Below are 27436 nucleotides of genomic sequence, written 5' to 3'. Positions count from 1 at the left end.
AAAAAAAAAGTTAAACTTCTAGGGTGCCTGGGTGGCTCAGTTGGTTAAGCGATTGTCTTCAGCTCAGGTCAGGTCCTGAAGTCCCAGTATTGAACCCTACATTGGGCTCCTTGCTCAGTGGGGAATCTGCTCTTCCTCTGGCTCTCCCCCTTTCTCATGCTCACTCTCGCAATAAATAAAATCTTAAGAAGGAAAAAAGAAAGTTAAAATTCTAGGGGAGGCTGGATGGCTCAGTCAGTTGAGTGTCTGCCTTCAGATCAGGTCAAGATCCCAGGGTCCTGGGATTGAGCCCCACATCAAGCTCTCTGCTCAGCGAGGGGAGTCTGCTTCTTCCTCTGCCCCTCCCTCCACGTGTGCTCTCCTTTTCTCTCTCAAATAAATAAATATAACTTAAAAAAAATAAATTAAAATTCTACACTGAACTCATTATCTTCCTCTACAAATCTGGTTTTTCTCATTTTTTTCATGTCATTGTTTTAAAAATTAGAAACAGTATCAGCCTCCTACTTATTCAGGTTCAAAACCAAAGTCAGCTTTTACTAATAATCTCTTTCCTTGCATGCTTTGATTGAATCACTTGCAAAACAGATGGTTTCAGACTTTGGGATTTCACAAACTAGAAAATTTTCAAAAAGAATGTCAGGATTGTAGAGACACCCCTACCCCCACTAAAGAACACCAAAGAAATATAGGTTGGAGCATATGAATTTGCCATGTTGTAAGTCAAGAAAGGGTCAAGTATCAGTGATCTCAGAGGGTGCAACCTATTCAAGTCCTCTCCTCCCAATTACTATCCTGTATCATTACCATAATGTCACACAGGAAGAGCCATTTTTACACTAAAAATTTAGGTATGGCACAGTTTTAAAGGGCAGTCCTTGAGATTGAATAGATTTGCTTTATGAAGAACTCTCTGTAAGGGCCTATTTAGCCAGAGCGATTCTATCCGATTAAACCATGATTTTGTTATTTATGCAGTAAAACTTAAACTGACCCTGGGCCCTCCCCCAACCGCCCCCCCACCCCGAACATGCAAGTTGGGGGCGCGCCTGGGTTAAGCCTCTGCCTTCGCCTCAGGTCATGATCTCAGGGTCCTGGGATGGAGCCCCACATCAGGCTCTCTGCTCAGCGGGGAGCCTGCTTCCCCCACTCTCTCTGCCTGCCTCTTTGCCTACTTGTGATCTCTCTCTCTTTGTCAAATAAATAAATTTAAAAAAAAAAAAAGCAAGTCGGGAAACCAGTAAAATGTGGTCGACCAGTCCCTGGTAACAGAGCCCAAATACAAGGGCGGGTCAGGTCAGGTGGAAATAACAGAGCCCAAATGCAGGGATGAGTCTGGCCAGGTGGAGACATCCAATCAGTGGGGCGCCCATACTGTCTCCCTAGGTACCAAGGAGTGTGGGCCCCCGCCTTTTGGGTACCAGTTCTGACCAAGGTGATAGGTTCGTTCAAATAGCTACTATGGGGTGAACTGTAATTCAATTGGCCACCCCTGTGTGACTTAGCATGACTGTGCAGCTTTCTCTGTGTGTTGCAATCTCATTGGCCACCTGTGTGTGGCCAGGCTCAACTACATGGCCTTTGCTCTATAAAAGTTCATCTGTGAGGCTGGGAGGGGTCGCTCTCTCTATAAGAGGCGGCCCCAAACGGTCAGTTTGATTCTCCATGCTTGGCGAGAAATAAAGCTTTCCTTGACCTTCGCTTTGTATCAGTCTCGCTCCTTCGATTATGGACCTATAACTCTCCATGTGGTTATTTTTCGTATTTCCCACACATCAATGGAAATGCACAGATTCCATGGGTCTAACTCTTTAGTATTACCTGAAGAGAGGAGAAAGCTTGGACTTTGGGGTCACATAGTGGCTTACATCCAAATTTCTCTACCTATAGGTTATGACAAACTAGACTTCTCCAAACCTGTTTCTTTATAGGTTAACGTCAATGATCTCTTGGAGAGGCAGAGTGGCCTGACTGGCATATGAGTCCAACATCTAAGTCTTTGAATCCTTCTTGTGACATTTACTGCCCCTAAGCCCCTGGGCAAGTGAATTAACTTCTGGAATACTCCGGCCACTCATCTGCAAAATGGAGATGGTAATAATAATGCTTTCATGATGGGGAGGATGGAGACAAGCACTCTGTTGCTCTATAAAAGTTCATCTGTGAGGATGATTATGATTACTACTGTTTTTGTCAGAATAAATGAGGTACTATTTTGAAAGTGCCTACTAAGTGACAAGTACATAATCAGTAGCCATTAAATAATAGTTTCCTTCTTACACGGAAATCTGAAATTCCATACACCAGAAGGATCTCGTGAAATTAATGGCAGCTAATGCTTCCACGGCATTTCCTGTGTGCTCCCAAAGGCATCACTCTAAGTGTATTCATTTATATTTTATAGGAGATTGAGCCCATTACTGTCCTCATTTGATTGGGAAGGAAACTGAGGCACAGAGACTCAATAAGTGTCACAGGCAGGACTGGCATCCAGCTTTACCTAAGTAATTCCTAGTGCGGCCAAGACTGCAGAGGGGCACAGGAAGGTGCTGGGGAGCTCTTGCTGATAGGATTTCAGCTAATGTAGGCCTCAGGTCGGGGAGGAGTTGGGTGGGGCTGATCCAGGGAAAGACTGTCCTTTTCTAGTGTATCCGCATGCTCCAGAGTGGGAGGCCAAGGACCCAGATCAGCAGGAGACAATCTGTGACTGACAGGCATCTTTATTTTTTATTTTAATTTTTTTTTTAAAGATTTTATTTATTTGTCAGAGAGAGAGAGGGAGAGCGAGCGAGCACAGACAGACAGAATGGCACGCAGAGGCAGAGGGAGAAGCAGGCTCCCTGCCGAGCAAGGAGCCCGATGTGGGACTCGATCCGAGGATGCTGGGATCATGACCTGAGCCAAAGGCAGCTGCTTAACCAACTGAGCCACCCAGACATCCCTGAAAGGCATCTTTAAAAAATCACTGAATTTGACTGCCTTTGGGCTGAACAGCCCTCTCAAGCCTGTTGTCTTAGACCCAGTCCACTTTATGCACCCTTCCCCACAAATACGCTCTTCCTCCTAGCTTTCTTCTCTCAGTAGCAGCACCCACCACCCAGCCAGTCAGCTGCCACGATGCACAGAAGTCAGTCTTGGTCCCTATCCTCCTCCATCAACCTTCATCTCAGTTACTCTAACAACTTTTTAACTCTCTCCCTGCCTTCAAGCTTTGATGTTTTCTAAGGGATTTTTCACAGGGCATTCAGAAGGGTCTTTTCACATGGCTCATTTCCTCATCATCTCGTTCCTCACCATCTCACTGGTTAAAAACCAGGGCAGAGGTTTTCCCATGGTCCACGAGGCTTTCCACCATCCAGCCCCTGCCCACTTTGTGGCTTTTGCCTCCTGCCATTCGGCCTGAATGGCCACAGCTCCATCTGCAGTATCAGACCCGGGATGTGGAGTCAGGTGTTTACAGGTGATGGGGATGCGGGAAGCAGGCTGGGGTGGGGGAATGCTGGGAAAGTAGGGACGGAAAAAAACGGGAAGTGCATAAATGATTTATGGGGTGGCTTGGCATGCCGGTCTTTTTTCAGGAGAAAAGCGAAACCAGGATTTTTATGTGAATATCTCCTGATTTATAAAATCAAACATCTTAAGAAAGCACTGTGGAGGGGAAGTAAGGTCTGGATCCATCTCTGACAGCCAGATTGTGACCTCCCCATCAGACCGAACGTGCTGTGCTCGTGGATGAAAGAGGTCTTATTTATCGTCACATTCCTACAGCCTGACCCATCCCAGGTTCTCAGGAAACGTGTACTGAGTAATGAGGGTCCTGGCACACGTAGACTTTTTATAGGCACAATCTGGTGCTAGCAACACCTACATTTACTGAGTCCTCACTGCACGTCAAGCACCATGCTAAGCATTTCATGTATAAAATCACACTCCGTCCTCACAACAGAGAGGTGGACCTTCTCCTCCTCTGTTTCTGGATGAAGACTGCAGACAGGATAAGGCGCTTTTCCTAGTGAACAGCAGGGGTGAGCGTTAAGCCTGTTCAGATTTCTGAGCCCACGATTTGCACCTGATAGCCTTTTCATCTGAGAGAGCAAGTACTATCATGCCACTTGGAGACATGGGTAGTATCTATAACACTCAACACTGATTTTTCAATAGCTATGTTTGAAAATTTTGTATGGATCAAGCAAAGCAAGTGGAGAGGAAAAAGTGTTCCTCAAATGTTGCTATTGTAGCTGGTGGAGACTGAAATGGTCCAATGCATGGCCAGTTACGGCGTGAATTTCCATGTCATGGCTCATTGAAGTTAGTGATAGTGAATTCAGAAGCGACTCGTGCTTCCTCAGGCATCTTGCTACCCCGTACATTCCCAAATCTCCACAAAGAACCCACAGGTTGAATGCCACCCTGAGCTCACTGAAATACTCTCATTTTTCTACTCTTGCCCTAAGGATTGGAAATATTCCATAATGAAAGACAATAGTAAAAATACACCGCAGACAGCTGGAAAAAGAAATCTAAACATTTTGAAAACTTTTGAGAAATCTAAAATGTTATTAAGGCTGCTGTATCAGATCTGTGATGACAAGGGCCACTGGACACACAGGCACAAAGACTATATTGAGGCGAAGCAGTTTCAAGAATTGGGGAAAGATGGGGTGCCTGGGTGGCTCAGTGGGTTGAGCCTCTGCCTTCAGCTCAGGTCATGATTTCAGGGTCCTGGGATCGAGCCCCGCATCAGCCTCTCTGCTCAGCGGGGAGCCTGTTTCCCCCCTCTCTGCCTGCCTCTCTCCCTACTTGTGATCTCTCTGTCAAATAAATAAATAAATATATAAAAAAAAGAACTGGGGAAAGAACGCTGAGCACATCTGTTGGGGGCATTTCCTTGCAGGTTTCTCTTGGGCTGCTGACCAAGTCCTGGGATAATGCTGGTTCTCAAGACCCGGAGAGTCAACTGTTGCCATTTAAATAGCTCTAAACCTGCGTTCAGAGGAAGTTTTAAAAAATACATATAGCAGAAGGTTTGCATACTGAGGGCAAGAAAGGTAATTTACTGGCAGTCTTCTGTGGAACTTGTATTTCCTTGCTGTTTATTAAAACCTTTACACAGAGTATGAGGACAGACGGCTGTTGGCGTCTCTTGTGGATGCCCATTGCTACAATGAACTTTCAGCTCGTCAGGCGGTGTCCAGCCTGGCCCCGGTCCAAGCTAGTTACCACGTGGCAGCTCCAGTGCAGTCACCTTCTAGAGCCCTGCGGGGCCTCCCACTGCTCTCAGCACAGGGATCACCTCGCTAACATGGCCTGGCTCCAGCTGGGGTCTATCTCACCAGGGCTGGCGACTGTGCACGTTCATATGCTCAGTTCCCTGGTCTCCCCGAGACTACCATCACCTAGCACCCTTCCTTCTTTGTTCTTCACCACATTCCAAGTAGCATCAGCTTCTCCTTCCAATCTCAGTTCGTGTCCCTGGGAAAGCCCTCCCTGGCAACGTCCAATCCCCTTCTACGCTCCCTTAGCACCAAGCACCTCTAGTTCTTAGCTCTGATCAAAGCTGAGACTTCATTCTACTTGTGACATTATCTGAATGACGTCCATCTGCCATGAAGACTGTAAACAACACAGGAAGAGAGTTTGTCTGTTTACCTTCTGTAGCATCGTTCTAGGATCTAGCACAGAATGCAATTAACAGGCAGACTGCAAGAATTTATAAAATAAAGTCAGGCTCTAATCTAATGGACAAACAATCTGGGCCTTTTCCACCAGGGATTATTGAACACTGGTAAAATATGCCAAATGGTGGAAAGACTATATACTTATTTAACCGAATCTGTTTCTAGAGGTTACCTCAGCATTGCTCATTTGATTTCACTTTGTGGATTATCTATATTTTTACTTCTCTCTCATATTGCTCCCTTTTTTTTTCTTAAAGATTTTATTTGTTTATTTGACACAGAGAGAGATCACAAGTAGGCAGAGAGGCAGGCAGAGAGAGAGGGGGAAGCAGGCTCCTTGCTGAGCAGAGAGCCCGACGCAGGGCTCGATCCCAGGACCCTGAGATCATGACCTGAACCGAAGGTAGAGGCTTAACCCACTGAGCCACCCAGGTGTCCCACTGCTCCTGTTTTTTAAGAGTATCTTTATTGAGATATAATTAACATACCACAAAATGCCCCCCATCTCAAATATACAATACTATGGATTTCGCAGAGTTGTACAAATATCATCACAATCTAAGTTTAGAACCTTTTCATAACCTCAGAAAGAAACCCTGTACCCATCAGGGTCACTCCCGTTCCCTGCCCATACCCCCAGCCACAGGCAACCGCTGATCTATTGTCTGTCTCTGTCCACATGTCTCCTCTTGACATTTCACACACGCACCATGTGGCTGCAGCATCATGTATCAGAGCTTCATGATCTCCTACTGCTCATATTCCACTGCATAATGTACCACATTTCATTTACTCAGCTGGGAGACATTTAGGCTGTTTCCATTTTGGGGCTCTTATGAAAAATGCTGCTATGAACACTAGTGTACAAGTTTTTGTGTGGATTGGTTTTCTTTCATTCCTCTTGGGTGTACACCTAGGAGCAAAATTACGATATGATGATATAAATATGCTTCATATTGTGAAGAACTGCAAACGGTTTTCTCAACTGGCAATGCTACTTGATATTCTCACTAGCGATGTATGAGAGTTCCAATCACTCCCCATCCTTGCCAGCACTTGCTATTATCTGTCTTTCTGAGTACGGTCCTCCTAGTAGGTGTAAAATGTATTTCATTGTGTGTGTGTGTGTGTTTAAGATTTTATTTATTTGTTTGTCAGAGAGAGAGAGAGAGAGAGCGAGTACACAAGGAGGAAGAGTGGCAGGCAGAGAGAGAGGGGGAAGCAGGCTCCCTGCCGAGCAAGGAGCCCGATTCGGGACTCGATCCCAAGACCCTGGGATCATGACCTGAGCCAAAGGCAGAGGCTTAACCCACTGAGCCACCCAGGTGCCTCCCCTTATCCACTTTAAAAAAAAAGATTTTATTTATTTGAGAGAGAGAGAGAGAGAGAGAGGGCACAAGAGGGGAGAGGTCAGAGGGAGAAGCAGACTCCCGCTTAGCGGGGAGCCCAATGTGGGACTCGATCCTGGGATTCCAGGATCATGACCTGAGCCAAAGACAGTTACTTAACCAACTGAGCCACTCAGGCACCCCCTCACCCGTTTTTTTAAACTGAGTTATTTGTCTTTTTATTATTTTGTTGTGAGCTAGTTGCTTTAAAATGATTTTATTGGCTATTAATATCTAGAACAGCATGGAGACGAAGTCAGACAAGAACAGAAGAAAAAGTAAGCTGGTTTTATTTCAAGGCAGAAAATCCTAATATCCAACAGGGTTAGAGATCCAAAGGAGGCAGCAAGAACAGAGGTTAGCTACTAAGAAGAAAACAGTACTATCTCCTCTTTTCCTTCCCTGGCTACTTTCTTCCCATTAGCCGCTGAACTTCTAGAGATGGCAAGCTGATGGAAACACTTGTCCTCAGACACCTTAAGTTCTTTAAGAAGCTCTAACAGTTCTGCTCATCACTGAATCTTCTGCAAACTGCAAGCCACACTCGATTAGTATTTGTTGCTCAAGCAAACAGACCACACAGTGGTATTTTTGATATTCTAGAAGTGTTGTCTATGTGAACCACACAATGGGAAGACAGGATTTCCAAGCAAAAATAACTGTCTTTGAGTCCCAGCCATCCCACCTACCTGCTGCAAGACCTTAGGAACATACTAGCCACCTCATAGCCTTAGGACCTTGTCAGTAAAGCAGGACCCATAATATATTTTATTTAAGATTTATTTATTTGAGGAGGAGAGAGGCAGAGGGAGAGACTCTTCGAGCAGACTCCCCTCTGAGCGTGGAGCCCCTGGTGCAGAGCTCGATCCCAGGACCCTGAGATCACGACGTGAGCGGAAACCAAGAGCCTGCATGCTCAACCAACTAAGCCAACCAGCCCCCTCCCCTGCACTGGGTGATTATTTAGTGTCTCAGTGCCTCAGTTTTCTCATCTCTTAAATGGGGATAATACAAGTACTAACCTCATAGGACTGTTACGTAAATGAGCTTAGAATAATGTCTAGCACGTAGGCATTCAATACACACTATTATGATCAGCATTTGGATTTTTCGGGCTGAACAATTCACTTCAGTTTTCTAAGTTACACCTTAATGCTTCGCTCACAACAGCTAATCCTTATGCGGCTAACACTAAATGTTTTAATTGGAATAACAGCATCATGGTTAATAATAATGACTCACCCTTGTACAGTGACTCTAGTGCTCTCTGGCATGGTTCTGCATAGTACTGGATAGCTGGCCCTCCTCAGGTCTCACAACTGTGGTTCCTTTCTGCGATTTCACAAATGTAGAAACTGAGGCACAGAAAGGTTCCGTGCCTAAGATTTTTTTTAAACTGAGCCACTCAGGCGTCCCTCGTGCCTAAGATTTTATCGGTAGTCAATGGCAGAATCAGGATTTGAATCCAAGTAGTATGGCTCCAATTCTGTACTCTTGATAATTTAGTTATACTGCTCCAAAAGAGTATATTATATAAATGCAGATACTCTCAACATGATAAAAACATAGGCTGAGAGGCGCCCGAATGGCTCAGTCAGTTAAGTGCTTAACTTCGGCTCAGTCACAGTCTCAGGGTCCTGGGATCGAGCCCCACGTCAGGCTCCCTGCTTTGTGGGGAGTCTGCTTCTCCCTCTCCATCCACCTCTCCCCACTCCCCACCTCATACTCCCCCTCACTCTCACTCTTTCTCTCTCAAATAAGCAAAATCTTTTTTAAAAAGTAGGTTGATATCCAAAAGATTAAGATAATACTTCAGGGATTCATGACCTTCTATGTCAAGATACCGAGGAGTCAAAGCCCCTTCAGGATGAGACCCAGCTCTTCCAATTTCCCATTTTTTGTGATCCTTCGCTAAGCAGATTAAGGTCTCATCTGTAAATCTAGGATAAATAATTCCCGCTCTACTTTTTACACAGGGTTATTTGGGGATAAAATTGAGTAAGATCACAAAGTATCATTTTAGAAAAAAATTTAGATATTAAAACATTAAGCTAATGAGATAATGACACTTTGTTTTACAAATCGCAAAGCTCTGTGCAGATAGCTTTTTAAAAGTTCCTTTCAAAAGGCTTAAAAAATAGTTTTAACAGGCTCTCACCTAGACTTCTGAAATAGACTCCAGACACTTCCCTGCCTCCAGTCTCTCACAATTGAAACCTACGTTTCACAAACCATCATCTGATCAGTTGTCTAAAAACAAGTTATTCACCCTTTAAAAATATTTGAGAAAAACCCAATACCTTCTGAAGTTACTATAAACCATTCAGCTGTGAAATCTGGGGACTACTGAGATGTGGACCAAAGCCAACCATGACTGAACAGTGGAAACAGTCCTGGAATATGCTGACCCATGACTTAGTCTTAGCTCTGGAAACAGAAAGTCTCGAAGAACTTAATAGCTCTCTGAAGTGGTTTCTCCTAGATAGCACCTTGTGTCTCCCCATATCCATGTGGCTTCTGGGACATGGACTAAGCACTGACCACATGAAGATGAATAAGTTCATCAATAATTCACAGCATATAGAACCTTCAGCTCTGTGAGTCCAATGTTCAAATTATATCGCTCATTGTTGTCCCACAAATGCCCAACACTCATGTGCTACTCCATCATCCGCACTGACTCAGCTGGTAAACCTCATCTCTATGACAGTTGCCTTCTCATCTTTGGAGGTTTACCTTAAAGGCCACAATTCTAGGAAACCTTCCTTAATCCCTGACTGAGATGGTCTTCTTTCTACTTTTGAACACACACATCACAGTGTTGTTGTTTTTCTTCTCTTTCTACTATACTTCTGCATGTATGATTTTCCAGATACAAATTCTGTTATCCTCAGTGGTTCTAGAGGGTCAACTTCTGAAGAGCAAGGCTGGTGTTTCTCCTGCTCACTCCTGTAGGGGCCAGCATAGTGCCTGATGAGACAGACAGATGACCCCAGCAAGGAAGCAACTTTTAGAGGGTTAACGGCTTAGTGTTTCCAACTGTCTTGACATAAACAGAAAAGAGTCAAGACCCACACAGATGACATGCTGTCCTCTGACAAGATGCGCTGGCCAACAATCCTAGGATGGAGTAGCAACCCTGGCACCAATCTTGTAAGAGAAATAATCATGATAACTAGTGACAATTAACAGTTATTCATTCTTTGTAACAAGACAATACATCAGGTTTACTATATGAAACTCTTACCTACAAAAAAGGCAATTTCTTATGATCCAATCTAATATTTTGCTAATTTATTATCTATGCTCCTCCCCCAACTCATCCTGAAGAGAGTCCCCATGAGAGCAGGCATTTAAAAAAAATATATATATATTTATTTATGGGGGCGGGTGGGGTGGGCAAAGGGAGGAGCAAGTCTCAGTGTGGAGCCTGACGTTGGGCTCTGTGTGGCTCCAGCTCACAACCCTGAGATCATGACCTGAGCCAAAATCAAGAGTCAGATGCTTAACGAACTGTGCCACTTCTGTGCCCTGAGAGCAGGCATTTTTCTACATCTTGTTCACTATTATATCTCTAGTGCCTGGAACATAATGGCATTCAGCAAATATTTGTTGAATTAATGAATGAATTTGCTAAACACCATTTGCCCTACACTCTGCTAACATGATTTATACCATTTAGTCCATTTGTTTCCTCCTAACATCCTGATTACTCTTCTTCCTCAGGTGAGAAAACTGCGGGTTGGTGAGGTCAAGTAACTCACCCAAGACCACACTTTTGACTAATGTTTTATGGTAGACCATTTGTATTTATCTATAGAAGTTGATTAAATTTTTTCTATCTTTCCTCACTCAAGTAGACCATATATAGATTCTACTGGAAACAGTAAGAACTGTAATATTAAAAAGAGAGGGGGGTGAGGAGGGGAGGGCAAGCAAAAAGAAAGAGAGACAGCAGTCAGTGGGTAAGGGAAGGCTTCCATCTTAGTGAAGTGCAGTATAAAACAGTATCTATAAATGACCCGCAGCCCTTCAAATCCTGTGCCTGAGAGTGGGGCCCTTCAATTGTCTTGACATTTGGAGCCCCATCACTGGCATTGCTTTCTTGGGAACAGTAAGTGGGTATTGGATGGCGGTTGCCTATAGCCTTCAGGTGAATCTCTTTGGATTACCAGACTTTTTTGACAATCAAGGAAGTGTTTTCACCCTTTTTTTACCATTTCTTCTGTGGACTGCATTGGAGGCCTCTACTTACAAAACCCTGTTGTTTTACAAGACTTTCCCCTAACCTATCTTGGAGACACAGTGCCCAAAACAACCACATTAATAGTGTTTTTAAATGAAGGAGCTTTGAGTTCAAACTTTGTTGATGTTACTCACTCTCCTTCCAGGGCAAATATGCTGTTTATCTTTTAGAAAAGGAACAGTGTAACCTTGGAACATTTTGTTTAAGAATAATGGTTATAATCTGTTAGTCCCAGTGTTTTGACGCCAGAGTTCTTGTGTCCCATTTACAATTTGCCCAGGAGTGGCCCACTGTCATTTCCATTTTTGCTGAAATGTCCCTTTCCCTTCAGCTTGAAAGAATCAGTTTCTTTTCTAGGACACAGAATTTAAGACGGCCCCAATATATATTTTCTAAAAGTTGAAAGAAGATAAATGATTTCTCAAACTCCTTGAAGTAAAATGAACAACTCTGTGCTGCCACAAAATCAGGGTGACCCTCCCAAGTGATAATTCTCTGAGATTTGTAAGACATTTTGAAATAGAGAGAAAAAAGCCCGCATTTCTTTCTGGAACGTGCAGTCTAACCCTGTAAGTATAAGGCTGCAAAATAAAAAGACGGACTGTGAATGAAAGCATGGGAGGCAGACTGAACGGGGGTGAATCTCCAGGTCTACCACGTTCTAGTGAGTGGCCTCTGGCAAGTTAGTGAACATCATAAGCCCTTAGTTTCTTCTTCATGTGTAAAAGAAAGTTATCGCTACCTGCACTGTAAGGATGAGGAAATTAATGTAGCATGCAGGACAGCACCCAATACACAGTAAAAGTTCAATAAGTACGAAATAAAATATCAAGCATTACAATATATAAGGAGAGAGGGTTCTCTAAAACCGACTCTCATGGGTGCAGCTAGCTGGATCAGTTGGAAGAACATGTGACTCTTGATCTCTGTGTTGGGAGTTCGAGCCCCATGATGGATGTAGAGATTACTAAAATAATAATAATAATAATAATAATAATAAACAACTTAAAACAAACAAACCTGACTCTCTTCTAATGCTCAAGCCCCTTGGTGAATTTAACCGTTTTTTACTAAGAATCAGGGGAATAAATTTAACATCTTTTTCTGTGCCTTTATGGACTAATTGAAGATAGACCTACACCCTTAAAGAAGCCAAACTGAGAAGATTAAAAGAGAAATTGCTTCCTTTTTCCCAAACAGCACAATTCAGGCATGAAGAAAATAGCAGAATATGCTATTTGTTGGAATTAATGGGTCATTCCACATGGAAAAGCTTCTCCTAGCTCTGAGATCAAGATTTCTAGAGAAGTAAATACAATGCAAGTTGATGCTTTCCATGGTGGTACAAAATAAACATGATGCACCTTTAAAAAAGAACATTGGATGAAAAACATGGAGGATTCTCACCAGTTTGGAGCTTTCGTTTTCAGGCAATTGTTTAATACCAACTTCGAGACTGCCATCTTCCTCACTGCTAACAGGTTCCGTACCACTCTGATCCTATGGCACATTAAGAAGAAAATGATGAAGATGTTTTTCTTCACCCACACTGCCCAGAACTATATAGATACTCAACCACAATAGCTTATTTTATTATTGTTGTAGATACTGTTTCCTCTCTAGTGGCCGTTCCTAGCTTCCTCCTTTCCATTAGAAGGCCATCCCCACAATCTCCTCCTACCCACCCCCCCACCCAGATCTGTCCTTGCAGCTTATGGATATGTCTTAGACAAAACTGTTCCCTATTCTCTGTTCCAAGGTTGAGCCTGATTGTCTTATGGTTAATCCCACTCTTTTTGCCAAATGTTGTTGTCAGGAGTGGGTATGGGATCCAGTTCTGCTCAATGAGACACAAAGAGACTTCTAGAAAAGGTTTTATTTTTTTTTTTTTTAAAGATTTTTACTTTTTATGTAATCTCTATACCTAGTGTGGGGCCTGAAATCACAATCCCTAGCTCAAGAGTTGCATGCTCCACAGACTGAGGCAGGCAGGTCCTCCACTTCCTCCTTTGTTTTAGAAGAACCACAAGAAGCCCCCTCCCACCTCCCACATTAGCAAGAAAGCATGAAGCTCAAATTGCCATGTGCAGCAATCCCACAGTCCCGAGGAAACCAGCCTTGAGATGAAGCGGATACTGTGAATGACAAAGTTGGAGATGGAAAACGTGGGCCATTGCATCAACCGACCTGAGTACAGTCTTATTTTTAGCAGCCTTCACCTGAGACCTCAAACGTTTACTTAATGTTTCAATTCCCTCTGGCCAAAACTTTCTGAGATGCTTGTTTATCTCCATGAAGATTAAACTACTTGAGATAAGACACTGTATTTATCCTGTTTATCTCTGAAACGTCAGGTATCTAACACTACCTCTGGTGCATGAAAAACACTGGACAAATCCTGGGTAAACCAGTGCATGGACAGTTGTTTCCTTGACAGTTATTTTCTGCAAAATTCTAAAAATATTTCTTTAATATAAATGAGACATCTTTAAGAATAAACCCCACTAAAATTCCAAAACAGGGGTTCCTGGGTGGCTCAGGTGGTTAAGTGGCAGACTCTTGATTTTGGCTCAGGTCATAATCTCAAGGTCCTGGGAGTGAGCCTTGTGTCAGGTTCCATGCTCAATGGGGAGTCTGCTTGAGATCATCTCCCTCTGTCCCTCCCCCAGCTTGTGTGTGCACGCATGTTCTCTCTCTCTCTCAAATAAATGAATAAATTAAAATAAATAAATAAAATTCCAAAACACATTCAGTATCTCCTCAATTGAACTGTAACATATTAAATGTTACACTTAATTCAGAAGTTTGTTTATTTTCTGAGGGCACATAAGGGAGAACAGGATGATACACAGAGTATCTACATGTATTTATTTGGATTTTTATGTTAAAACACCACCATTTTGGCATTACTAAAGATACGGTGAAACTGTTTGGAGAGAAAATAGTTTTGATCTTGGGACATTCAACCTCATCCTTATAATTTAAGTAATGCAAACTGAAGCAAAGATATAGTGTTCTTTCATCTAATGAATGGACAAGAGAATAGAAAGAGAACATCCAATATTGATAATGTAGAGAAAGAGAAATTTTTACATGCCATTGAAAGAATGTAGGTTTGAAAAATTTTTCAGAAAAAAATTACAAGGGGTGCCTGGGTGGCTCAGTGGGTTAAGCCTCTGCCTCCAGCTCAGGTCATGATCTCAGGGTCCTGGGATTGAGCCCTGCATCGGGCCCTCTGCTTGGCAGAGAGCCTGTTTCCTCCTCTCTCTCTGCCTGTCTCTCTGCCTACTTGTGATCTCTCCCTCTCTCTCTCTAATAAATAAATAACATCTTTTTTAAAAAAAGAAAAAATTACAAATATATACATATGTAGATACACATGCAGGAAAATACTTGTCAGCATACAGGACAAATTTTTTAAATTGCTTACTTCTGGGGAATAGTATTAAAGAATGGGGAACTGTTGCATTAGTTATTTCTATACTGTTTGATTACAGATGAATTTGTATGTATTATTCCAAGTTTAAGAAATAAAGGAGAGCTATAAGAAATATCTAAAAGAAAAAAAAAATCTAACAGAGAAAGTAGCATAGGGGCACCTTGCTGGCTCAGTTGGAACAGCATGCAACTCTTGATCTCAGAGTCATGAGTTTGAACTCCCCATTGGTTGTAAAGATTACTAAAAACAAACAAACAACCCCCCCCCAAACCAACCAACCGAAAAAACAAACAAAAAAACCCCCCACAAAACTAAGGGGGGTGGGAGCATGAATGTTAAAATTGCTCAGATCAGGTTCAAATCTCAACTTGCAAATCAGAACTATATGACTTTCAGGAAGGTTCTAAGTCTGAGCAGTTATTTTTAAAAGCACAGATAAAAGTACCAGATTAAAAATACTACCCCAGGGGTGCCTGGGTGGCTCAGTGGGTTAAGGCCTCTGCCTTCGGCTCGGGTCGTGATCCTGGGGTCCTGGGATCGAGCCCCGAGTCGGGCTCTCTGCTTGGCGGGGAGCCTGCTTCCTTCTCTTTCTCTCTCTCTGTCTACCTCTCTGCCTACTTGTGATCTCTGTCAAATAAATACATAAAATCTTTAAAAAAAAAATAAAAATACTACCCCGTAGATTGCCTTAAAGATTAATAAATTAACATGCAAAATGTCTATCAGTGCAACATCAGGTGAATTAATTTGCTTCCAGCTTTTTGTTTAGACAGGTTATCTATCCCTCCCTCGTTCCGTGGAGTCTTCAGAACAACCTCATACGAGTATGTACCAAGTCATTCCAGTTCATTCATGGGAAGAGGATACATTTTAAATGAACTTGCCTAGCCAGTGAGAGGTGAACCCAGGATTCAAAGCTAGGTAAGACTGACATCAAAGGTGCTGTTCTGGTTAACTATGCTCTAGGCCCTAAGTAAATGATGCTCTTGTTTTTTCCTTCTCTCTTTATTCCTTGTCAGCACTGAGTGTTGATAACTAATCTTATAGAAAACAGGATTCACAATCTTAAAAAAAATCATTATCAGACCACTAATTTTTAAACCTTTTTAGCACTGGTTAACCAGAAAATTTCATTAGGTATAACAGCCTCCTCTCAGTGAATTTTGGGTAATCAAGAAGTCACCATATGAAATAAATATGCTCAAGTTAAGAAACTATGCTTGAGAATATATTGATTTTCAGCATTTTAGAAAGTTCTATAGAGAGAAAATTTCAGAAGAAACAAAATTACACTTTTATTTTTTAAAAATATTTTATTTATTTATTTATTTGATACACAGAGAGAGAGCACAAGCAGAGGGAGTGGCTGGCAGAGGCAGAGGGAGAAGCAGACTCCTCACTGAGCAGGGAGACACAGGTGGGGCTTGATCCAAGGACTCTGGGATCATGACCCGAACAGAGGGCAGATGCTTAGCCACCTGAGCCACCCAGGCACCCCTCAATTACACTTTAAAAAACCAAGACTTATTCTATAAGGGCCTATTTAGCCAGAGAGATTCCATCCGGTTAAACAGTGATTTTGTTGTTTATGCAGTGAAACTTAAACTGACCCTGCCCCCTGCCCACCTCCCACCCCGTGAACTTACTTAAAAGCAAATCCCAAGCAAGCGTCCCAGGTAACAAAGCCCAGATAAAAGGGTGGGTCAGGCCAGGTAGAGACATCCAATCAGTGGGGTGCACATACTGTCTCCCTAGCCACCAAGGAGTATGGGTCCTGCCTTTTGGGCGCCAGGTCTGACCAAGGTGATAGGCTAGTTCAAATAGCTACTAGGGTAAATTGTAATTAAATTGTGTGTGACCTAGCATGACTGTGCAGCTTTCTCTGTGTGTTACAATCTCATTGGCCACCTGTGTGTGGCCAGGCCCAGCCACATGGCCTTTGCTCTATAAAAGTTAGTCTGTAAGGCAGGGAGGGGTCGCCCTCTTTGTAAGAGATGGACACGGCTGGTCGGTTTGATTCTCGATGTTTGGTGTGAAATAAAGCTTTGCTTGACCTTTGCTTTGCATCAGTCTTGCTCCTTTGATCACGGACCCACTACTGGGGGACCTTTCAATTCTATGGGAAACCTTTAATGCCCCCAAATATTTCATGTGTCTGCTTCTCTAAGCTGTGGTAAGCTCCGAAGAAGCTGGGACAGGGGGCGGCTTGTGGTTGGGGGGGAGGGGCTATGCTATCTCACCAAGGCTTTGAGACCTTCAGTGTTTGTAACTGCAGCACATTGAATTATAGAACAAATACAGAGGGGGTTCCTCTGATCCCAAATGAGAGGAGATTTTCACCAGGATGGTGGTCAGCTGATGTCATTCATCTAATTCTGCACATGTCTTCTTGGGGGAAAGCAAAGCGCTTTGTAAGTAAGTCAGAGGATTCTTTTACATTTCTCGGCAATGTGAGTACAGAAGTGAGGTTTTCTTGGTCTTTATAAAATGAATACTGAAGTCAGAGAGAAACCAGGTGTTTGATGCTTCAACTCTGAAAATGTAAGAAAACGTGGGCAAGACAGTCGAGATTACAAATGGGCTGTAGATCTTTTAAGATTTGGATAAAAACAAAAAAGAATACCTTTTATATCTATACCTACAGAATTATAACACAAAGCCAAATCTCAAATGTCACTTACTCCATAAATCCTTTCCTTTTCCTTAGCTATAGACATCTCTTCTTCCTCTAACCTCACTTAACATTTTACCTGAACTTCCTACATCACTTATCATCTCCTTTGTATCCTAATTATGTATGTTCCCGATGAGGCTGAGAGATCTTTGAATCCAACATCTGTGGCTCATTCATATCCTTTGTCTGATCCTTCTTTGTATTCATCCTAGGTCTCTCTCATTTCAAAGTCAATGCTCTTTATAACTCTACCATGAACCCCATCTAAAGCTTTTCCTCTGTTTTTAGTTACTGGGTTAGTTTGAGATGGTTCCATAGAGGAGGGTTTGTAGTCAAAATCTAGATGGAGAGGAGTCAGGCAAAAAAGGAAGTTGGAATTGAGAGAGGTTAGCAATAAAAGTGTGGGCTTTCCTAGGAGACTGACCGCTTAGAGAAGAGTTTTCATGCTTAAATGAGGCACAGAATGAAACAATGTGGGTTCTGTTTGAGAAAAGAAAGGCTCACATGTGTTAGGCAACCTTTAAAATATCCCGCTGGCCAGGAGCTTAGAAATCAGTAATCAGTCAGGGTTGGGAAGAGGAAAATAGGTCAGCAAGCACGACTTCCAAAGCACAATTGCATCACGGTGGTTTGAAGACCATCTGGCTGATGGATGGCGGCCCAGTGACACCCAAGATGATTCAGCTTATTTGGGTAGCTGGGTGTTCCCTTCCTTTCTTGCTGATCCTCGAACCACCTGTCCAAAGCTGCCTGTGCTGCCAAGGCTGCTCAAGGGCTCAAGGACAATGACCTTTCCCCGTGAAGACCACCAATAGTAGCTTCTGTGGTGAATTATGTTTTCAAGATGAATAAAAAGAAAAAGAAAGACACCTGAATGTATGCCTAACACAGCCTTTACACCAAAATAAATAAATAAAATAAAATAAAATAAAAAGATGATAAAAAAGGTTGTTCAATCCTCAGAGAAGTCCCTTCCAAACCTTCAGGAAGTTCTAAATTCCCTTCCCTGGGTTCCTCAAAATCTACATATAGTGATGATAGATTTTATTTTTATACTACTTAATTTTTTCATACCCTCTATTTACCTATAGTTTTCCTCAACTACACAGTGAGAACCATGAGAACAGGAATTTATGTTTTTAGCTGAAAGTGGGTTATCAGGCGCCCCTGGGTGACTCAGTCAGTTAAGCATCAACTCTTGGTTTCTGCTCAGGTCATGATGTCAGGGTCCTGGGACTGAGCCTGGCACCGGTCTCTGTGCTCAATGGGGAGTCTGCTTGTCCCTCTCCCTCCATTCCTCCCCCCCACTCACTGCTCTCTCTCAAAATAAATAAATAAATCTTAAAAAACGAAGAAAGCAAGTTATCAATAAAAGTTAAATTAGTTAAATTAGTTAAGGATGTTCCTGCAGACTGGAAAAGCCACACTTCTGATTAGTTAAATGCTCTACAATGTTGTTCCCTATCCTCTTTCCTCATTTAACATGATGAACCAGCATATTAGTATATATAACTGTTTTCTTTTTAAGCTTTTCCTAAGCAACAACAAAACAGCAACTATTCCTCCTTGATACAATGCAAGTTTTTTATAAATAAAAAACTTGTGGGGTGCCCGGGTGGCTCAGTGGGTTGAGGCCTCTGCCTTTGGCTTGGGTCCCCAGGGTCCTGGGATCGAGTCCTGCATTGGGCTCTCTGCTCAGCAGGGAGCCTGCTTCCCCCTCCTCTCTGCCTGCCTCTCTGCCTACCTGTGATCTCTGTCTGTCAAATTTAAAAAAAAAAAAAAAAAAAATCTTAACGAAAAAAACTTATATTGGTCTTACCATCCTATTTCTCAAGCCCAGTGCTTTCTTCCAAAAAAACCACAGGATGATTTATTCATCTCACTGCCAGTCTAAATTCACAAATATTTCTTCTTGCAGTCATGCTGACTGGATGTGACAAATTTTTTTATTCTACCCCCATCATAAGCACATTTTCCTAGGCTATTCAGAATTCTGGGAAGGCAGTGCACAATTAAAGGTAAAATGAGAATTATGCTAATAGCATTCCCTGGGTAATCAACCTGTCCATTCTTTGGGAGGCCTGCATCGTCTCACTTAGTATTCAAAAAAGAACAACTTCTGAGAAAAAGAAAAAATGAAGTTGTTTGCTTCTATCAAGATATTCTAAAAGATTCATCCTGCCTTGTCGAGGAAAGGACTAAGTACCTTGCAACCCAAGTATACTTGAGCTTTGAGCACCTCTTAAAAGACCAGAGCAGTGGCTTTCTAATTGGGTTTCCCTCTCAGAGACATCCTTGATGTTGCTATTAGAGAACTTACCTCAAACAGAGCTCTGATCAAACTATTTCATTGTTCAAAATGCCTTCAACAACTCTAAGGGCTGAATACATGAAATTCAAACCTTCTGAGATTTAAATTCAAGTCTCTCTCATTTGACCTCAAATGGTTTTTCAAACCTCATCTTGTATTACTATACCCTTAGATTCTTCTCCCCATTCTACATCCCAGTTTTTCTTATTTCCATGTTTCTGTTTGTGCTATTCCCACATTCTTATCTAATCATATTCCTATTTTAAAATCCAATCGACCCAACAGAAATAGCTGTTCTCTTACCAGGAAATACGATTATCTTCTCTGAACTCCTCCTAAAGCTTTATCTCTTGGGACATCTTTTTTTTTAGTAATATACATATCTTATATAGAAAATAAGACGAGAAGTTTTTTGAGGTAAGAGACTGTACATGACCTACAAAGGGGCTATCTGATAAATAGCATAATAAATTAAATCAGTGAGAAGTATTCAACATTGAATTGAAGCATCAAGGCTGTAGAAGAGAAGCTTAAATATAGTTCACCCCATTCACTGGTTCAACAAATATGAAGCAAGTGCTATAGGCCAGACCCTGGGAATGCAGTGGTCAAGAAGACAGTAAGCCCAGCAAGAAGCCTACAATTTAGTGCGGTGCATATAGTCATAGATTTTTTTTTAATGAAGCCTTTTATTCTTGGCCAAATATTTATTATTTTTAATTAATATATAATGTATTATTTCTTTCAGGGGTATAGGTCTGTGATTCATCAGTCTTCTATAATAATACCCAGTGCTCATTGCAACACATGCCCAATGTCCATCCCCCTGCCACCCCATCCCCCCACTACCCTCCCCTCCAGCAACCCTCAGTTTGTTTCCTATGATTAAGAGTCTCTCATGGGTTGTCTCCCTCTCTGGTTTTGTCTTGTTTCACATTTTTCCCTCTCTTCCCATATGAACCTCTGCCTTGTTTCTTATATTCCACACGTCAGTGAGATCATATGATAATTGTTTTTCTCTATAGTCATACATTTTTTAAATATTCAGATAGTGAGAGAATTATAAGCAATATAGTCCTAGTTGAGAAACTCCTTTAGAAATGGGTCCCTCTTTTCTACAAGGCCCAGGTGGCATCACACAAAGGACAATTTTTATTTTTTAAATGAACCATGAACATTATTTAACTATGAAGGAGAGTTAAAGATTACTTAAGGGAATGATCTGGGATGAAGTTGATCATAGTAATATTTCACATTTATTATATTTTAAGTGCTAGGCATTATTTTATTGTTTTAAAAAGATTTTATTTATTTATTTGGGGGAGAGAGAGAGGGAGCAGGAACAGGGGGGGAAGGACAAAGGGAGAGGGAGAATCAGATCCCTTGCTGAGCAGGAAGCCAGATGAGGGGCTCTGGGGTCATGACCTGAGCCAAAGGTAGAGGCTTAAGTGACTGAGGCACTCAGGCGCCCCTATTTTATTCATTTTGAATCATAGAAAACTTGGAGGAGTCTTCCAAAAACAATTCTTCAAGGAATTATTCATTGTGAATTAATAAAGAGGAAGTGGAAAGGCAACCCAGGTGTTAGAAACAACAGGAACAAAGACATGAGTATTGGAGAGACCAAGATGTGTGTGCCTCTGTTGTCGGAGGGGAGGCAGGGTAGCGAGGAAGGAATCAACAGATACGTGGAGAGTGTCTACTGCTTTATTACGCATTAATGAGAAAAGAAAGCTGATTAGTAGAGGTTGGGGAGGTAAATACAAAGCCTTAATTCTAACCTTGAAACAAAGATCTGCTAGGCAAGAGGTATAAAAGGTTTTGGAGCAAGAGCACACATATATTAATACAGTTAAGAAAATAAATCCCGTGTTGCATGCAACTGTTGAAAACGAAGATGCTGGAGGCTGGGAGTTTTGCTAGAGGGCTGTAACAATATAAGTATAATCACAATGAAAATGAGTTCTTACTGTGTGCCAAGAAAAATGCTAAGCATTTTATAAACATGATTCAATTCTTCCACAAATCCATAGAAGTAATTATTACTATCAATCCTCCCTTTCAATGTGAGGACATGTAAGCTTGTAGACCTTAACTGGCTCGAGTTCACTCTGCCAGTAAGTGGCGGAACAAAGTTTAGGACTCAGATTTGCTCAACTTCCAAGCTTGAGTTCTTCATCACTGTACCATACAGCTGCCGCAGTAATACAATCACCAAGAATACAGCAACAGGAATGCTAATAATCCCGTATATACATATATAGCTACACGGATTCTAAAATACTTTCACCTACATTTAGTGCTGGATTCTCATGCGTGCCGGCTGACGCAGCCAGGGGAGGTTATGAACGTGGTTTTTTTTGAGAGGGTAACTGCCTTAACAAGGTCAGATGCCCAACAGGTGACTGGTAGAGCTAAAACAAGAACCCACACCTTCAGACTTCTTATTCAGTGTTCTGCCACCACTCTTGTTTGCTCTGCTGGCCCACACCTGCATGACGTGATTTTGTTCTCTGCCATATCCCCGGTGTCCAAAACACTACCTGACACATAGTCAGGGCTCAATAAATATTTGCTCAATAAGAAAATGAATATGAGATCCCATTCGTATATAATATGGTTATTCGATGTGCTGAACCATTATCAGGCCCAACTTAATAATGCTATGGTTGTATTTCATCTCTTTGGTTATGATTTAAATGGGCTGGTGCTTTCAGCAATATGTCAGATACGAGTTATGCTTAAGTACTTACTAGAAATGGCTGAGGAGGGAAAAGGCCTTGTGAGAGCATCACAGGCGAGTGCGAAGGGATAAGGAAGTGGATGCGAGCCCAGGGCATACCTCAGACTTCACACAGCACCCCGAGGAGGGGTATCACTCACCATTTGCTGGCAGCTGCTAGAGGCCGATAGTTCAGAGGAAAACTAAAAAGCCCTCTTTATAATATAATTCAATTCACATATTCAATTGTAATAAAAAATATTTATTTTTTTACTGGTGACTGAATGATTAGAACCCATTTCTGTGGTTAACACAATTAAAAACATGGAAAAAAAACCAAATATTAAAAACAGTAGCTAATATTGTATAATATACTTAAAAATTGAGTTAAATATACTGAAATACTTGAAGAAATTAACAGCTCACAGTTATTAAATGTACTTTCCGCTGTGAGCTGTACTAAATGTTTTATATATATTACTTCCTTTGCTCTTTACAAGTCTATGATTGTTGGGTGGTGACACCTCTAGGTGCAGATGAAGAAGCTGATCCTAATAACGTACCCACCTCTGGGCACGTGGGCATACTACTTAGCCTCTCTAGACCCCAGTCTCTTCTTCTGCAATGTGGGAATAATAATAATACTGTCTCTCAAAGGCCTGGATGTAAGTGGGACAGGAGACCACATTTGAAGGCTTATAAGACAGTGTTCGATATAGCAGACAGAAGATTCAATCATCCCCTTAAAATTCAGTTCCAAGGAGATATTTTGATGGGTACATTCATAACTAACAATACAACAGAAAAAAATTATTCTAAAACAATTCCTCTTATTCTCCCCACTCCCTCCAATGATTTATAGGACGTTCTGTAAACACAAAAAGATGAAGAATTAAGTACTAGTGTTTATTGAGTAAACACCATGTGTCCGGCACAAAGATACAAACGTCTTATTTAATCTTATCAACTCTATGAGGCGAAACTATTGTTACTCTTCTACAGATAAGTAAAGCGATGACAGAAGAGGTATTGTCCAAGGCCCAGTGTCTAGAATATGGTTATGCTAGGATTTGAACAGAAACAGTATGGGTCTGGGGCCCCTCCTTTCTACCACCCTAACTGCCTACCCTAGGTCTCAACTAGAATGAATATCCCAGTGTTGGCAAGCTTTGGTTAAATGGCTATTGGTGGGGAGTCAATACCTATCACCACAGTCTTTTCAGGTAGCGAGTGGTCAATCTAAGTGAAAATTCTGAACTTGTATAGCTTATGACTCAGCAATTGTACTTTGGGGGAAATCTTTGCTATAGAAATAAAAGCATTATTTGGTAACAATTCTCTCCCACACACCCATCATCTTTAAAGATTTTGGTATTCTTTTACTGGCAAGACATCATAACATTATCTAAATATTTGTCAGCTGGAAAAAAAAGGATGATCAGAGAGCATTAAAATATGGCCACTACATTAAGCAAAAAAACCCAAGTTTTTTAAAAAATGAGTAGAATCTATTTCAGAAGGATGTGTAACACGCATCTCAAATTTAACCTATCTAATACAGACCCCTTAATTTCTGCTTCCCTGCTAAAGAACAGCTATTCTCCAACAGACTGTAATAAATGGCACCGCTATCCATCTAATTGCTCAAGCCAAAAATCTAGATTTATTCATGCTCTATTTCTTCTCAGTTCCCATATTTAATCAATCAAGTCTGATTCAATACCCAGAACACCAAGAATCCACTCACTTTTCTTTGCCTCCAACAACAAACCGCAATCTTCATCTACCTGCAAACAGGTCTCATGTGGGTCTCTACCTTTTAGCCTATTTCTTGTACCTTCTTGCAGTCCATTCTCTACCTAGTAGACTGTACACTGAATCACCTCATTCCCCTTTACTGGTTTCCTGGCACAAATAGGCTAAAACCCAAATTTCTCACTCTGACTCAAAGCTCCCACCCCATTACCACCCTCCAGGCTCCAAGTATGCCTCTGGCCATAACCGTCCAACGCCCCAGCACATCCTCCCTTGAGAGTTATTTCTGTCCTCACTGCAAAGAAAGCTCTTCTCCTTTATTTCTGTGTCTGGCTCCTTACCATTTTCATCTTATTTACAGTTCACCTTGTCCAAGAGTGCTTCCCTAACACCAGATGAAGTGGTCACAAACTACCTTCTCTATTTTAATTCCCTGCAAGGCACTGACCACTTACTGATAATTCTCTTGGTGTATTTATTCACTAATTTCCTCATTAGAATGTAAGCTGAACCACAGCAAGGAGCACTCTTTTTTATTCATACCCGTGTCTCTCATCCCAAAGACTGCCTTATGCGTAACACACACTCCCCCTGCATGCTTGCTGAATGGAAAGGATGTATTATATACAATTGAGTTTTTACTAGAAGAGATATTGTTCTCATGTATAGCTGTTTATTCTTGTGGTAGAAGAAAAGGAAGTATGGAAGTATGGAAGAAGTATGGAAAAATACTAAAGAATAACTTCCTTAGGGAGGGGGGAAAGGAAAATTAACTTTTTCCCCTAATAATTCTGCATGGCTTGATTATTTACAATAAGCATGTATTTCTTTTTGGAATTAAAAATACTTCAATAAATAAAAATGTGAAGAGAGTGTAATATTCCCTCAGTTGAGGAGACACTTGATTATGTAGCTATCTGATGTATGTCTGTCTAACTCTAGAAGCTGATCGTAATCACAATCTTGCACTAGTAATTTCTCCATTAATAAAGTAATTATTTAAAGATATCTGTGATCATAGATAATAGGTATTAAAGTGTTTTGAGGGGCTCCTAGGTGGCTCAGTGGGTTAAGCCGCTGCCTTCGCTTCAGGTCATGATCTCAGGGTCCTGGGATCAAGCCCCGCCTCGGGCTCTCTGCTCAGCAGGGAGCCTGCTTCCCTCTCTATCTCTGCCTGCCTCTCTGCTTACTTGTGATCTCTGTCTGTCAAATAAATAAATAAATAATCTTGGAAAAAAAAAAAGTGTTTTGAAACTATAGAGAAAGAGGTAATGATGGTTACCAGAGGGGAGGGAGATGGGGAGATAGATTAAATAGGTGATGGGGATTAAGGAGTACACCTGTCCTGATGAGCACTAGGTGATGTATGCATTTACTGAATCACTATATTGTACACTTGAAACTAATATCACACTGTAAGTTAATTAACTGAAATTTAAATAAAAGCTCAAAAAAAAAATGAAAGTTTTTTCTAATAAACTCTGAAATGCCCAACTTTAAGGAACTTCAAGGAAAGAAATATTCCTATGTTAAATTATAATGTGTTTAACATAATTTTATATTACTTTTTTTTTTTGGAGGAAGGGGTGGGGAGAGCAAGAGAGACAATCTTAGGCAGGCTCCACGCTCAGCATGGAACCCAAGGCTGGGCTCAATCTCATGACCCTGAGATGACTTGAGCTGAAATCAAGAGATACCACCTAACACCAGTTAGAATGGTAAAAATTAACAAGACAGGAAACAAACGCTGGCAAGGATGTGGGGAAGGGGGGACCTCTTACACTGTTGGTGGGAATGTAAGCTGGTGTAGCCACTCTGGAAAAGAATATGGAGGTTTCAAAAGATCTTAAGAATGGAGCTACCCTACAACCCAGCAATTACACTACTGAGTATTTATCTCAAAGATACAGATGTAGTGAAAAGAAGGGGCACATACACCCCTATGTTCATCGCAGCAATATCCACAACACAGCCAGACTGCAGAAGGAGCTGGGATGCCCTTCAACAGAGGAATGGATCAAGAAGATGTGGTCCATATATACAATGGAATATTACTGAGCCATCAGAAAGAATGAATACCTGCCATTTGCATCAACACAGATGGTACTAGAAGGGATTTTGCTAAGTGAAGTAAGTCAAGCAGAGAAAGACAATTATCCTATGGTTTCACTCATATGTGGAACATAAGGAATAGCATAGAGGACCTTAGGACAAGGGAGGGAAAACTGAATGGGAAGAAATCAGAGAGGGAGATAAACCATGAGAGACTCTGGACTCTGGGAAAAAAACTGAGGGGGGTTACAGAAGAGAAGGGGGTGGGGGAATGGGGTAACCGGGTGATAGGTATTAAGGAGGGCACATGTTGTGATGAGCACTGAGTGTTTTATATAACTAATGGATCACTGAACACTACATCAAAAACCAATGATGTACTGTATGTTGGCTAACTGAACTTTAAAAAAAAAAAAAAAAAAAGAGCCGCTTAACTGACTGAGCCACTATTTTATATTACTAGATGCCCCTATTTTATATTACTTTATAATCCTCAAATACTTTCTAATTAGAGTAATTCCCTATTTAACAAATTCTATGAATTTGGAATACCAGATACTGAAAATCAAAACTGCTAGATTTGAAAAAAAAAAAATAATCCTGACAAATCCATCAAAGTCATTACATGGTAACTGGGAGCCATCTTACCTCAACAGAAGACGGGGAGCTTGATGGTACTGGAAAGGGAGCAACAGCCATCTGACTGACTGCATCTTCATTTCTGTGGATGTGAAAATAGGCAGAATCAGTACACAGCAAATGCTAAGTTTCTGGTTCAAATAACAACCATTTCCTCTATTCAAAATGTATACAAAGCACCTTAGAATAATAATATGCACAAATATATACTGGTTTTAAGCTTGCAAAGCTACTAAGCACACCAAGGGATATACTGGCCCAGGAACACCAGGAAATGGTTTCTAGTGACAGAGAATGATGATGCTAAGGGTGAGCTAGATCCTGCTAAGTAAGTCGGGTGCTGCTGGGGATCATTTGGGAAAGACATCAACTCTCTCAGCACTGCGGAGTATAAATTTTTCAAATGGCCGTGTTTAACCTCTCGGCCCATTAATGTCCAGAGCATTTTGTTCTTTGAACTGGAAAGGTTGCCGGCCTCCTCACTTGGCTTCTAACTTTGTTTTGCCAAGTGAAGAATGATGCCAAATGAAGG

At 41.6% G+C, this 27436-nt stretch overlaps 1 protein-coding gene across 7 annotated transcripts in view; it reads right to left on the bottom strand.

The window, feature by feature from the left end:
• The window catches only part of PATJ (PATJ crumbs cell polarity complex component), a 370533-nt gene that overhangs the window by 85127 nt on the left and 257970 nt on the right, over positions 1-27436 (bottom strand). For 6 of the 7 annotated variants that reach the window (XM_059374941.1, XM_059374937.1, XM_059374943.1 and 3 more), the window contains 2 exons: positions 26914-26986; positions 12720-12812 (listed from right to left, as the gene is read on the bottom strand). In XM_059374941.1, coding sequence (XP_059230924.1) covers positions 12720-12812; positions 26914-26986 — 166 coding nt within the window. The remainder of the gene's footprint in view (positions 1-12719; positions 12813-26913; positions 26987-27436) is intronic. The other variant, XM_059374938.1, reaches the window with a different exon arrangement.

This window comes from Mustela nigripes, chromosome 14 (genome assembly GCF_022355385.1).
Source record: "Mustela nigripes isolate SB6536 chromosome 14, MUSNIG.SB6536, whole genome shotgun sequence".
Lineage (NCBI taxonomy): Eukaryota > Metazoa > Chordata > Mammalia > Carnivora > Mustelidae > Mustela > Mustela nigripes.
Note: the sequence above shows the minus strand (reverse complement) of the source record. Positions and strands in the feature narration are given on the sequence as shown.